General features: G+C 47.9%; 1 protein-coding gene across 4 annotated transcripts in view; it reads right to left on the minus strand.

Moving 5' to 3' along the window:
- Positions 1 to 8,907: 8,907 nt before the first annotated feature.
- The window catches only part of SLIT1 (slit guidance ligand 1), a 190,196-nt gene continuing 185,268 nt past the window's right edge, over positions 8,908 to 13,835 (minus strand). For 2 of the 4 annotated variants that reach the window (XM_035268647.3, XM_035268646.3), the window contains exons 35-37: positions 13,404 to 13,692; positions 12,877 to 13,088; positions 8,908 to 12,123 (exon numbers count right to left, since the gene is read on the minus strand). In XM_035268647.3, the coding sequence (XP_035124538.2) occupies positions 11,885 to 12,123; positions 12,877 to 13,088; positions 13,404 to 13,692 (740 nt within the window). In that variant the 3' untranslated portion in view covers positions 8,908 to 11,884. The remainder of the gene's footprint in view (positions 12,124 to 12,876; positions 13,089 to 13,403; positions 13,693 to 13,835) is intronic. The other 2 variants (XR_004732101.3, XR_004732100.3) reach the window with 2 other exon arrangements.

Genomic DNA, 13,835 nt, shown 5'->3' on the forward strand with positions numbered 1-13,835 from the left:
AATATTCTCTGATTTTCCTTCTTTCTTCTGCCCCTTTCTCTGTTCTTCTGTATTTACCATTTTCCTTGTCTCAATTTTGTTTTTTTCTTTTACACCTCTTTATTCTTGCTACAAAGGAGACACGCTATATTGATACACACTACCATCCTCTTAAACTTGAGTAACCTTAGCATTCCATCTGTCTTAAAATCAACTATCACAGTAGCCAAAACGAGGCCACCTTACCCTATAGAGCCTGAAGGGATTCGGGTTCTAAAATTACATGTCCTGGGCCTCTCATTTCACTCATGCAGAACTGATACTGGCTTTATTTATTGTTTAGTAAAGTAAGCCAAGATTTTGTTGCTGGTAAAATTAGTTGAGACTACTTTAGTTGGACTTTTAGTCCTTTGAATGTCACATTTAGATGCGGAAAACGTTTCTCACAGAGTAGAAACCAAGTCTGATCACAAACCCAAAGCATTATTTTTCTTTATTTTTTATTTTTTAAAGCATTGTTTTTCTAATGTAATATTTTGGTCAGCTTTTAGGAAAATAAAGAGTTGGCACTGATACCTTTTTAGTCACAACTTTCAAAATAATTTTATTAAAAGTAAGCCAACAAATAAAACATAAAGGCTTTTGGAGTGCTTTAATCATGATTTAAAAAATTAGAGTTATAACCAGAGTATGACTGAAAAGCCATCGTAGTCTTCCTCCTGCTCCAGAAACTCAAGGATAAGTTATATGTAATCTTTTTTTGTTTGTTTTAAGTAGAGACAAGGTTATGCTTTGTTGCCCAGGCTGATCTCAAACTACTGGCCTCAAGCTGCGCTTCCACCTCAGCCTCCCAAAGTGCTGGGATTATGGGCATGAGCCACCACACCAACACAAGCATAAGTTTCTGTGCCATTATTTTTAAATGTGGTTGAATGTCCTGTCAGTGAAAAATGTTTGTCAGTGGCCCCAAAGCAGTGATTGTTTTAGTTGTCTTGAAACCAAAAATTATTATTTTTAATTCTTAGTGTTACTCTGATGTCTTATGACTTGATATCCAGTGAAAATACAGGATTATTTTAAAGTATGAAATCACATCTGTATAAGGCAGTCTTCATATCTAGCAGTAAGTGCTCTTCCCCATACTTGCTCTCAAATCCTTTTCAGGGGAAAAACGAAAAGATTATTGTATTTGAAACAAGCAGAATTGTGGGAAGCTGTCTTTTTTTTTTTTTTTTTTTTAAAGACACCTAGGCTGGAGTGCAGTGGGCATATGATCATATAGTTTACAAGTGCAGCTTTTTACGGTTGTCTTCATTTTGATGACACCCACTGCAGCCTTCATCTCCCAGACTCAGAGATTTTCACACCTCGGCCTCCTGAGTATCTGGGACTACAGGCACATGCCACTACACCCACATTTTTTTTTTTTTTCAGTTTTAGCAGAGATAAGGTCTCTCTGTGTTGCCCAGACTGGGAAGTCTTTTTGAGGCAGTCTTCAGTATAATTCATCCCTTGGAACATCAGAACTGAGTCCTGTATTCTACAATGGATGGATTAGAAGACTTGAGGGTCCAGCCTCTTTCCTTTATAGATAATCAGACCTGGGCAGAAACCCAGAGCTCTCAGGGCTTTGCTGTTTTGTGTTGTGCTGTGCCGTGCCATGCCATCCTGGGGCCCGGGAAATCACCCTGAGCACTTGTGGAGTGTGTCCCTGCTTAGGCTTTTGCCTTGTTATTGAACCGAAGCTGGTCAGTTCCTTCCACTTCCCTCCTCTCTGTCTGATCTTCCTTTTCCCAAAGCTTCAGTGCTTGATGCTCAGTGCTCAGGAGATGTCCTTTGCTCCATCCTTCAGAAGGGCAGTTATGTGGTTATGCTACCAGGTGAGCACAGACTTCAGAAACTTTCTCCCCTAGCTGGGACCATCCCACATGGCGTGCTCAGTATGCATGCCTCATGAAAGCAGAGACTGTCCATTAAAAAAAAAATCAGGTACTCATGGTATTATAACATGCCAGGGGTTGGACAAATGGATTTTTTTTTACCCATTTTTAAGGGGTTATGTAAAAAAATAAATAATGGAGACCATATGTGACCCACATAGCCTAAAATATTTTCTTCCTGACCCTTTTATAGAAAAGCTCTACTGGTCCTTGGAATAGTCATTCAAGATCAAATTGTTTAGACACACACAACTTTTTTTTTCTTCATGTAGTCTGACATTGCCACAGTTCTTTTAGATTTTAGAGTATCTTGCCTGTTCATATCAGTACACAGTTGCTGATACACTTTATTCCTGAACAATGCTTTTGCAGAAAAGAAACATTATCCCCCTTTCCAATTGTCTACTTGTTAATGAATTGTGGGCATGTGATCATATCTATTAGGGTATGTAGTTAAAACTAAAAGTGCAGTCTTTAAAAGTACAGTCTTCCTTTTGATGAATCAATGAACATGACTCTGGCAGAGAGACATTCCATTAACAGCAGTTCAGCACAAGCAAGTTACTCATAAACTTAAAGCCAAGAATAGTGCCTCTCCCCGAAAGTACACAATGTATTGGTTTTGCTCCTAGAACCCTTCATTTCTCTTTTTCTATCGTATCCTTGCAGGTTTCTCACTCTTCAAGCTCTGGTCGTGATATGTGAACTTAAATGCCTGGTGTTTGCCTGTTTGACTTTCAAGTGCAGATCACACGTTCTCTTAAAAATACCAGCATGTCTGTGGCTTCTTGTCAGGACACCAGCAGCTTTAGACAAAACAAGTTCGGGGCTCTCCAGCCGAGTCACCTGCTCATTCTAAGGAGTCATCCTTGGCACCTTGCCCTTCCTCCTCCGCCTCTGCTCTTGCTGCCAGCCCCCTTCCAGGAGGCATCTTCTCTGGGACAGTCCCCACTTCCCCAGTGCTGCCCTGAACATACATGCATCACATTGTTCTCTCAAAACTATTTTTCCTCTAGTATTTAGCTGTTGGGTCCAAATGCTATTCAGTTTATCTACTTTTTTTGACCCCAGATTTCTATGATCTGCACCTCATAGTTGTCTTGTAGCTAAAGCTGTGGTATTTGGGAGCTAATTTGTGGGAAAGAGACTATACAAGCAAGATTTGCATAATTTTGTATATTTATACCACAGGTAGGGATTATTTTTAGAGCCACTATAGCTTAAGGTTATTAATTTCACTAGTGTGGTTTCTGCATTCTAAATAGTTCCCAGAGACTGTGTTAGTAACTGGTTTCAAATACCTATATATAACACACACATCACTGTGGAATTTATTTCACTGTGTAAATATCTTCCTGTTCAAATACTTCTATAGAAAGTATTTATTTTAACAAGAAAATTAACTGTCAAAAGGGCTTTCCAAAAAGTGTTCTTTCTAGCCACCCATCCTCCCCAGCTACCATGCTCAACCATTGAGACCCCAGACAACAGTGAAGGCAGAAAGGTATGGCCTTGAAACCTTCACTCTATTTGGACAGATGCAACATAAATGCATCTCCACACTGTCACCCCGTCTCACAACAAAGTGGGACTCCCACCATGGGTATGGCTGTGCCAGGCATGGCATCAGACATGCCCCATGCAGCCTACTTCTTGCATGTATGGTTGGTACTTTCAGCTGTTCACTTAACAGCCTGTACAGGAAAATGAGCCTTAGTTGTAGCCCCAAGGAAATCCAAACCCATGCCTGTGAGATACGGAGAAACCACTGGTCGCCTAAAGAAAGCATTAAGGTGTATGTATTTCCAGTCCTTCTCTCATGTTGGTGAAAGGCATCTATTCACACTCTCATTAAACATAGGAGATAAGCATGTTACCTTCTGCACCTTGGCAATGCTTGTGAGCACCTGGCTCTCTTTCTCCTCCTCCCCGCTCTCCCTGTCTCAGCATGCATCTGTGCAGATGTGGGCCAGTCCCTCTGTAGCCAGTGGTTACAGAATGAGACCGTCTGTTCTAAGATGTGGTCAGCTTCTCAGGAGTCCTGTCCTACAATTCAGAGCACCCCTAGATGGGATGGAACCAGTGCTTTATGATCAAGTTCCTCTTCCCTGTGCCCTGTCCTTGGGCACCCCCATGTGAGTCATGATCCTCATTGTGCAGGGCTGGCTGGACTGAGAATTGCGACTCCAGGACAGCAGGGAGCTTTGGGACTAGCCATGCAGGGGGTTTTGCTACCCATTTGTACCATTATTTGCATATTTTCTTAAGGCCTCCCTTTGTCTTTTCTAAACAAATGAGGCAGACACTTGAACAGTAGTGCTGGAGAATGTTTTTTCTAAGAGACTAAGCAAATCTGGTTTTAAGATGAAATGTGAATGAGAAACTAGGTGCCAGGGAATTTAGCACTGAACTAGACGGTCAGAACTTTTTTAACTTTGCAGGAAGAAATAAATTTTGCTGTCATCTAAATGTTCACAAGAGGTAATGTTGTAAATAGTTTTCTAAAAATATTTATTACCTGTGCCGTATACAAATTCATGTTCTGAGTGATGTTGGTTTGCATTGTAGTATTATAGAATATATTTTGAGCAGTGGACTTCCTTTCATAACACAGTTCACATATGGAGAAAGAACAAAAACCAGCAGGTTGAGAGCTGTTTGGGGCATTTGATCTGTAATGTTACATCAAATCTAAGCTTTAACTGCCCCCTCTTCTCATCTGGTTATATTGTGTGTGATAAACTGGTCAGTGGTCAGTACCCAGATCTGCAGAGCAGATTTCCAGGTGTTCTTTCTGATGTGTTGCCCATAAGCAATAAGATCCTAGGTAATAACATTTATTCCGGGGCCGCACTGGCCCTTGTCTCAGAGGATAGGGTGGGGGTAGAACAGCTCTTGCTAAGACCTCTTGCCTTTGCCGGAGAGGTTGCTGTACTTGAATTTTTCCTTCTGTTTGTCTGCACACTCCTTCATGTCATAGAACTCTATCAATGGATGAAAAATCTGCCAACACCAGACACATCAAGATTGGGCGTATAGATTGAAACATTTGCAATTTTTCATGAACATGTAGAATCTAGTTGAGGCAAAGCTCATTTGGCTGTAGAGAAATGTAAGACTTGTTACAATGGAAATTTAAGTGGCCAATTAAATGTCCTTTGGCTATATTTGACCTACCATTAAAAGCTAGCCCATTTCCTATAAGCCTCTTCTGTTCCTGGGCTTGAAATGTCTAAAGCTGCCTTGGTGTCTGGGATTAAACCATGTAGGTCACTATAGAGGGCAGTCACTCCTCCATCTCTCCCAGCATATCCAGTTCAACAGATTTCTAAAGATGTTAAGCAGCCTCTCTTTTTGACCGTCCTAAACTTTGTGAAAAAAAATACCCCACACCCAGATAACCATGAATAGAAGTAATGTAGTTTTTTAGGCTTTTGGAATATGTCTTCTCTTTTGTATTTATGATGGTGTTTGGAACTTTTCACTAGTGTTTTTTTAGATTGAAGTGGGTGCATTAGGATAAAACTTTCTGTTGCTGAGCCTGAAGGCAAGCAAGAGGAAAGAAATTGACCTGTATTGTATCATTGGGGAGGTGACTACTTCTTGTGGTGGTAGGGGGTGGGGGGAATGGGACATTGTAGATTATGTGGGGGTACAATAGAATTCTGGCCTGAGGCTCCCCAAGTCTTATTACCTTGTATGAAAAATCCCCTTATTAGCCTCACTTAATCTCAATAGAAGCCTGCTGTTTACCCTCAGGGAACAAGTAGTTTTCAAAATTGAGCTCCTCCAAGGTCATTGGCCGATGCCTGTGTGCAAGCATTGGTCATCTTTGTAAACTCATGGCATTATCTCCCCATATGCATTATGATACTAAGAAATTCAACCCCAACCTGTATGAAAAGCACAGCCCAGGGCCCTAACTGAGGCTAGCGTGAATGCCTTTGAGGGGCCAGGGAGCCGTAGGAGGCCCATGCAATTTAACTGAAGCTCAGGTGCCACGTTGGATTTTTATTCTTACTAGGCCGCAACCCTTCTGAATGCATTTAGGGCAGGGCTGCTGATCCGGCTGTGGATTCAGGGAGCTCTAACATGAATCTCTACCGTTCCTTTAAAGGTCTTTCTGGTTTCTCCCAGTGTTGTCATTGCCGAGGTCGATCTCGTAGTTGTTCAGTTGTGCTCCTTTTTGCTGTCTTGTGAGTCTTAGCCAGTGATCCAGCTGCCCAAGGACAGAGCCTCCAGAGGGCCTAGCGTCCTCCTGGTACCAAGCGTGTGCTCCTGGCCTGTGTGACGGTGTCTTTCCAGAAGCAGTGAAATGAGAAATTCTGCAAGTGGCAACCTGGAAGATCAGTCTGTATCTCTTGGGCCTGGATTTCTACTATGTTAGTGAGTGTAGGAATATACTGTGTCTTTAATGGATGAAAATTCAATGTATGCTGTGAATTTGTTGGTTTGAAACATTGAAATTTTTCATTAGACAATGTTTACATACCTCACCTGAAGAACCTTTGAGAGTGTATATATAAAATTTAAAAATATATTAAGTTGCTTTAAAACAATATGTATAGCTATAAAAGTTGGAGTTATTTTAACTTTGAATATGTACCAAGTCTCTTAAATATTGAAATCTTGTAGACTTCTTGTGCTTCTGTGTTTTGCTTTCCTATTAGGCCATGTAGGAAACTGTGTTCTTGTTATTGGTAGAGGGGCCCTCACTGAAATCCAAGCTTGGAAGGATTTCCTGTGTTGTTTCAGATTCTCTTGTTTGGTTTTGAGGGATGGGGTGTGGAGCCAGAGGATGTGTGGGAAGGGTTTCTCTAACATTGACATCTATTCCATGAGCTTTTTCAAGGCGCTTATTTTATGGCAGCGTATTAAACTTCTTTGATATTCAAGTGTGTATGTGTAGTCACTGAAGAGGGCACAGAACGCCTTGGAAGCCAGGCATTCAACTCGCAGCCTAAGACAAAATTGATGAGTTACTGGAAGGAACCACAAAGCAATACTTCCACCAAGTGTCCAGGCTTAGAGGAACCTTGTTTGCTAAATGTAAGTAACAAATCATTTTGTGAGTTTTGCCTAACTTCAGGAAAAAGACAAGACAATGGAGGAATCCTTGAGATTCCCATGGCAGGGTTGGAAAGATGCCAGCATTTTATTCTGAGGGGCAGGGAGCAATGGAGGTCAAGCTCCTGACCTCGGGCTAGCCACTGCCCCCGGGCTGCCCCAGCTCTCAACGTCCTTGCTGGAGTATGGAAGAAAAAGTCCTTCTATTTGCTAGCTTCATGAATTTTTTCATTATATTCTTTCGGCTCTGCTTGAAGGGGGTCAGCCTAAGGGCCCGGTGATTCTTTACAAGCTCATTTGACTGTGCAGAACCACATTCAGCAAAAATAACCCTGCAGCTGATTGCCAGGCCACCCCTCTAATTTGAATTTGGAAGATTACCTTGCTTCAGATTAGTTGTTTTCATTGTTAAGATAGACCTCTTTTCCTCCAATAGTCGTCCTGTAGTGGAATGAGAATACTGACCCAAGAGGTACAGACTGGCTGCCTTGGGGTAAGGGGCATCTCGAAATTAACTCTGAGGGCTTTGGGTTTAGAGATGATAGCGATGTGTCATCACCAATATCAGGAAAACTTGGCAGCCCGAGTAATCAGGATGTTGCCTGTTGCAAGTCTGGGCACTGCCTTTTGGTCCCAACCAAGCCTTGCTGTGCCTATTCCCTTCCTTTTAGCAGTGAAATTTGCCACTGATTTTACTTTAACTCAGAAGTAGCAAACTGGTGGCCCATAGATGTGCTTTCTTTAACGAGAGTTTAAAAGAATATGAGCTTTTTTTTTTTTTTAACATAAAGATTAAGAGTTCTGACTACTCTTTTTAAAAAAGTTAAAAATATGAAGAGCTTTTTTTAAAAAAAAATGCGCTTTTGTAACATTAAGAGTTCTGACTTCTCTTTTTAAAAAAGTTGAAAATATGAAGATTTGACAGAATTAGCTGATGGTAAGTCTGCAGACACAGTACATTGGAGAACATGTCCCCGACTCTCCATTCCCATTTGTCATCACTGTTTCTTTACAGCAGGGAAACGGGTCTGTGTATGTGCTGCTTTAGCAGAAGTGGCAACACAAATGATAGGCCAGGTGACTGACAGGTAAGCTACTGGCCTTGCCACACAGGAGCATCCAACCCCATTGGAACCCATTTTCTCTCCTGCACCCTCTTCATTACATTTCCTGCAAAATCCCTAATTTTTTTGGAAGGCACCACTGAAGTTATAGCAGGTGGCCCTTTCAAGATGACCCACGTGCTGTCAAGGTGTGGCTTGTATGACCATTGCCGTGGCCCAATTTTCCACTGAAATCTGTCCATGGTACTGGCTCAGGTCCTTTACTGTCAGTGACCTTGCCCAGCCTACCTGCCCAGGCCTGGCCTTCCCCATCCATCCTGTGTCCTATAAATCATCAAATTGTGCTTGCAGTTTTCTCATCTGAATGGTGACAGAATCACTGCAGACCTGTTTGCCTGCTTTCTCCACCAATGTCTAACAGCCACTGTGCTAGAGACAGGAAAGTGAACCTCACAAACATCTGAGAAGTCACACTATTGATTGTCCTGATGGGCTCCGAAACCCTCAGAGCCAGATTAAAGATGGGTGTGGCTCTGTGCGCAAACTTACAGAATGTCCCTGTCACAGCAATTACTTGAAGGGAGATGAGGATGGGCAGCCTCCGCAGCTCAGCCTCGCACTGACAGACCCCGGGGGGCTGTGCCCCAGCCCTCTCCCAGGGCTCCCTCCTTCAGGAGGAATGGATTTCAGGAACACCAGGGCGTTCCAGGGACAGATGTCCTACATGTGTAGCCCCTTGGAGCCATCCCTGGATGGGGTCCCAGGTGTGATCAGCCCAGAAGCCCTAGTGCCCTAGGAGAGAATGCCAGCAGCATCGGGCTCACCCTTGGTGGAGATAAAGACAGACACCAACAAGGCAGAGTGAATCAATGTCATGTTCACATGGAAGACAACAGACAGTATCAACATAGTCTAAAACGATACTTCAGGGGTGGGCGCAGCTCCCTCACAGGCCTGTTCTACACCAGTCTCTTAAGAGTCCATCAAGATTACAGAAACCCCGACAAAATGTGTCACGACCACATCACATCCAAAAGGCAAAACAAGACGCTGGATGTTGACTTTAACATATAAAAATACTATAACAAAATGAAATACAAATATATATTAGAATCTGTAAGTATTCTGTATAAAGAGATACTTTTGCGGTTAGGCTGCCATCAGGCAAAGAGGAGACAAAGTCCAGCCTTTTCCACTTCCTGACACCTTCACCGGGAGCCCCAGCCCTGTCGCCAGGTTTGTTGCCAAGGCCACAGCTCCCTCGGGACGCACCCTGCTGTATCTCTTCATGTCTAAAATGCAGAGAGAACTAGGGGTCTTCACAAAGGGAGCGGGGGCAAGATGTGGAGAGGACTTCTCAGAGGGACAGTTTCGCTGTAGCCACCTTCCGGACTTGCAAGCCGCATGTGAACAGGCAACGTGAGTGTGGACTCAGGTCCTTAGTAACTCGCTGGTGGATGGCCACGTTGGAGAAAAAGCTGATCCTGGGGCACACAGCTCTCACCTCACCTCATGGCAGATTCCAGTCCTCAGCCTGCTCCGAGGTCAGCACGGCCATGCTAGGAGGCTGGGCCATGTGGAGGGGCCGGTCAGGGGAGGCTTAAGCTCACATGGTGCTCCCTGGGAACAAACACGCCAGCCACTCGCCTCCCAGCCCTGTGGCACCAGGTGAGGGGTGAGGTATCACCTGTCTACAGGTGCCCTTTCTACCACCTGCAGAATGAAGAGGTCTTCAAGCCTGGGAATTGGCTTCTCCAGGGTGGTGGAGAATGGTGGTAGCCAGGGAATCTTTCTTTCTCAGGGTTAGTGAGCACCTTTCTTCTAGGGAAGAGGCAAGCTAGCTGCCCTTGAGCTTTCCTGCCCTCTCCAGCCCAGTGCAGCTGCTCTGCAGGGTCCCACAGTGTCCTGGGAACTCTAAGAGAGGGATGCTATGCTATGTGGCCCTGGGAGAAGCCCCATGAGGCCCAGGCTGCCGTCTACTTGGGGTGGGGGCAGGGACTGTCGCCATTCTCAGAGCTACAAGCAAGTAGATCCCAGCTACCTGGTGAGGGGCAGATCCTGCCATGAGGATGCCTCCCCCGGTGGGCAGGGTGGGCTCTCTTCCCACGGACTCACAGTTGCTAGATTGAGTCCTTGTGGTCTGGGACATGCCAGGCACCCCCTACCCCAGCTGTAGCCTTCTAATCAGCATGAAGGGCTCCCCTCAACTGCCCTGGGCAGGGATGTGGGCACGGGACACGGACACAACGTCACTCCGACCCTCACCTGAACACACACCCAGCCATGCCTTCTGGTCACAGGTGGAGGGAGCCAGGGCAGGGACATGCTCACCCCTGTTGCCCACCAGAAGCCCCCAGGGATGTGCCCTCTTGGTGAGACCCTCTGGGGAAGGAAAGGGCAACTTTGCCTCCCTTTAGCCAATTCACAATTTGGCCTCACAAACCATCTCTCCACATTTTCAGTGTGTGTGGAAGAGAAGCCTACATAGATGATCATATTCAGTGCCTCTTCCAAGATGGGCTCCGTTGCTGCCAGCAACTCTCTGGCCTGGGCTGCTGTCTGTGGCTGGAGCCCACACTCAGCTCAGCTCTTCCCAGGCATCCTAGTCATTCCTGTGATGCTCTGGGATTAGTTTATATCTGTCCATTAGGCCAGAATGGCCACAGTTCCCAGTCCCGGGTTAGGCACATAAATACTTATTGATATGATCAATGAAGATGGGTCTTCTAACTCTTCTGGCCTCCCAGGACCACAGTGGGGGAGTCTACACTGTTTCTTCTGTCATCCCACCTACCCATTTTACAGCTGAGGAACCCGAGGCCCAGGTGGGGAGAAGTTTGCCCCAAGTGATAGAGCCAGTGGGGATTTCCCAATGCCTGTAGCACCATCCTTTCCAGTGCTCCCTACCTGCTTTCGGTGTGAAGGACTCTGAACCAGCTGCTCCCTAGTTGAGCACCCTGGCACAGACCCCCACTCCCAGCCCCTCTGCCGATAGCTCACCGACAGCTTGTGGCTGGCTGCTGGCTGGGGATCCCAGGACCAGTGCCCCTTCTGTGGCCAGTGTCTGGAAGCAGATGATGTTTGTTTACCTAGAGCAAAGAAGCCCCTGCCCTCTTTGGTGGGGTCTGCCACCATAAGCAGCCCCTGTGGCTGTTACCTCCACATAAGCCCTCCTTGAAGCTACAGTAGTCATCCTAGAACTTTTGGACTCAGAGGCCTTGTCCTAGAACCATCTCCACCCGCAGTGGCTGCAGAGCAGCCATCAGCCCAGAGGGGAAGGGTCCAACCCTCCCTGGCCAGCAGGAGGCGGCACCCCCACTCCGCAGCCTGGCCTACCGCCAGCAGGTTCTGTAGCAGTGGAATGAGCCAGGCTGGCTGCTAATGAGGCTGAGAGTACTTCACTGTTACCTGCAGAGGGGTAAGAGACTTCTGGGGCCATGGACCCAGCTCCAAGCCAGACTGGGCAACAGGCCAGAGGGCAGGGCTGGTTTGGAAAGGTGTCATTTATCTTCTCCAGACCCAGGTAGCAGGTGAGGAGGGGTGTCATCGTTCTGCACTTCTTGGCCTGACCTCATGCACACATTCATTCAACAAATATTTATTAAGCGCCTATTTGTGCAAGGCACTTCCGGAGAGGGCAGCCCGCAGCTCAGGCCTCACCCATCCCCTCTGCCCCCAGCTATGGCGCAATTTGCTTTTAAAAGGCTGCTCTGGCACCACCCCACCCAGGAGGGCCCAGCTGCCCAGGAGCCATCCTGTGATGACCTGCACCCCAGCCCACTGCAGCGGCTGGGCCCCCCTCGCCCACCCTCAACCACCTGTCCATGACTGGCGCTATGCACAGAGGGCACAGCCACACTTTGTGGGCTTTTCCACCTCCTCGGCAAAAGAGGTCCCATCGCTGCACTCAAAGGTGAACTTCCTCCTCTTCAGCCGAAGGCCCTGGCAGCAGCCCTGGCCTGGACACGAGCCCTGGCACTCCACCCATGACAGGGGCCGCGTGGTCCGGCAGACGGCATAGCCCCTCTGGACCTGGTGAAAGTCCCGGACAGGGTCCCCCCGGCACTCGGACTCTGGATGGGACAGACACCAAAAGAAAGCCTCAGGGCACACCCATGGGTGAGCTGCTGCCTCCAGGGAGACAGGAGGAAGAGGGCAGCATCTGTAGGGTAGAGCCTGTGGCTCTCAGACCCCATCATACTTCCCCTCTTGCTGACATGCACAAGCTCCTCCCAGGGCCCTCTGGGACAGATTGAACTGCCCAAGGGAGGCGGGGTCCCCATTGCTAGAGCTGTGCAAGAGAGGCTGGAGGCCCGGAGGCAACATTATGAAAAGGATTCGTGCTGGGGAAGGGATGGCCTAGAGGACCCTTAAGGTGCCTGAGTTTTGGGTTTCTCCGGCTTCTCCCTGCCCGGCCTTAGCAGTCCGGATTCCAGTAGAAGCATCTTGGTCAAGGAGCAGGGAGGGCCTGGAAGGAGTCCCCAACCCTCGGACTTCCTGCCGCCGCGCCCAGGTCACGAGGTGATGGGGCCAAGATGCAGAGGTTGGGCCAGGAGCTGTTACCCCAGGTGGTCTCTTCTGCAAGGAGAGACCCCAGCCAGAAGAGGCACATACCCTGGATAAGGGAGCTTCAGGGCAAACTGGGCCAGGAGAGATGGGGGGCAGTGTCCAGAGGGTGGAGGGACCCCAAAAGCCTCATAGTAGCCCATGGCACAGGGCTGGGGCAGGACAGAAGGGCTGCTGAGGCTGGGAGGAAAAAGAGTCAAATTGCTAAAGCAGTTTGTGGGAGACCCTGGGGAAGGCACATCAGGAGGGGGGCCCCTGACCTTGCTCACACAGCTCGCCCGAAAAGCCAGGGTCACACACACAGTGTGCCCCCTTGTTGGCCGAGGCCTGGCAGTGGCCATGCAGGCACTGCAGGCCTCTGCAGGGCTCTGCCGGGGCCCCAGCCTGGTTGCACAGGGCCCCCGAGTACCCATCCTGGCACTGGCAGCTGTAGGAAAGAGCGTCGAGGGGCACGCATTGCCCATGGACACACCTGCAGGGGCAGAGAAACGGTGCTGTGAGGACAGGCCCAGCCAAGCCCCACCCGAGGCAGCCCACCCTGCCCAGCACTGACTTCACAGGTCTTTTATTCTGTTCCCAAGATTAAAACAAACGGAGTTGCCTGTGACTCTGTATGTGTCCCTATGGGCCTTGCTCTATTAATAAAAAAGTGAAAGCCAGATAAAAGTAATAAAACCCTGGGTTGGGCCAGATGTTCTCATTTAGGTTGGAAAATTGTAAGGCAGCCCTTCCCATGGGAAAGGAGTAGGTGGGCAGGGGCAAGGGCTCCCCAGGGCCCCAGGCTCACTTGTGGCCATGGCAGGGGCCGTCAGTGGGCTGGTCGCAGTGCAGGCCCCCCCAGCCAGCCTCACAGTGGCACGTGGGCCCCGGGGTGGCATTGGGCTGACAGATGCCATGCAGGCAGTAGAGCTTGCGGCAGGGTTCACAGCCTGGCACCACGCCCGGCTTCATCTGTGTCTTGGTGAAGTCCTGCAGCTCATTGTTGATGTACAGGTTTCGGATGCATCCGTGGAAGCTGGTGCCGTTGAGGATCTGCCACAGGCGGAAGGCAGCTGAGTTGATGTCCACGGGCATCCCTGGGGTAGGACGGAAGCAGAGCTGGGCTGAGTCAGGCTCCGCCATGCCGGACAATCACCTCTGAGGTCTGGGCAGCTCCATGGCATTCCCTCTTGCCTACAGCCTCTGTCCTTCATCTCTGCAACCCTGATTCAAGGTCCTT

The sequence above is a fragment of the Callithrix jacchus genome, chromosome 12 (genome assembly GCF_049354715.1).
Source record: "Callithrix jacchus isolate 240 chromosome 12, calJac240_pri, whole genome shotgun sequence".
NCBI classification, from domain to species: Eukaryota; Metazoa; Chordata; class Mammalia; order Primates; family Cebidae; genus Callithrix; species Callithrix jacchus.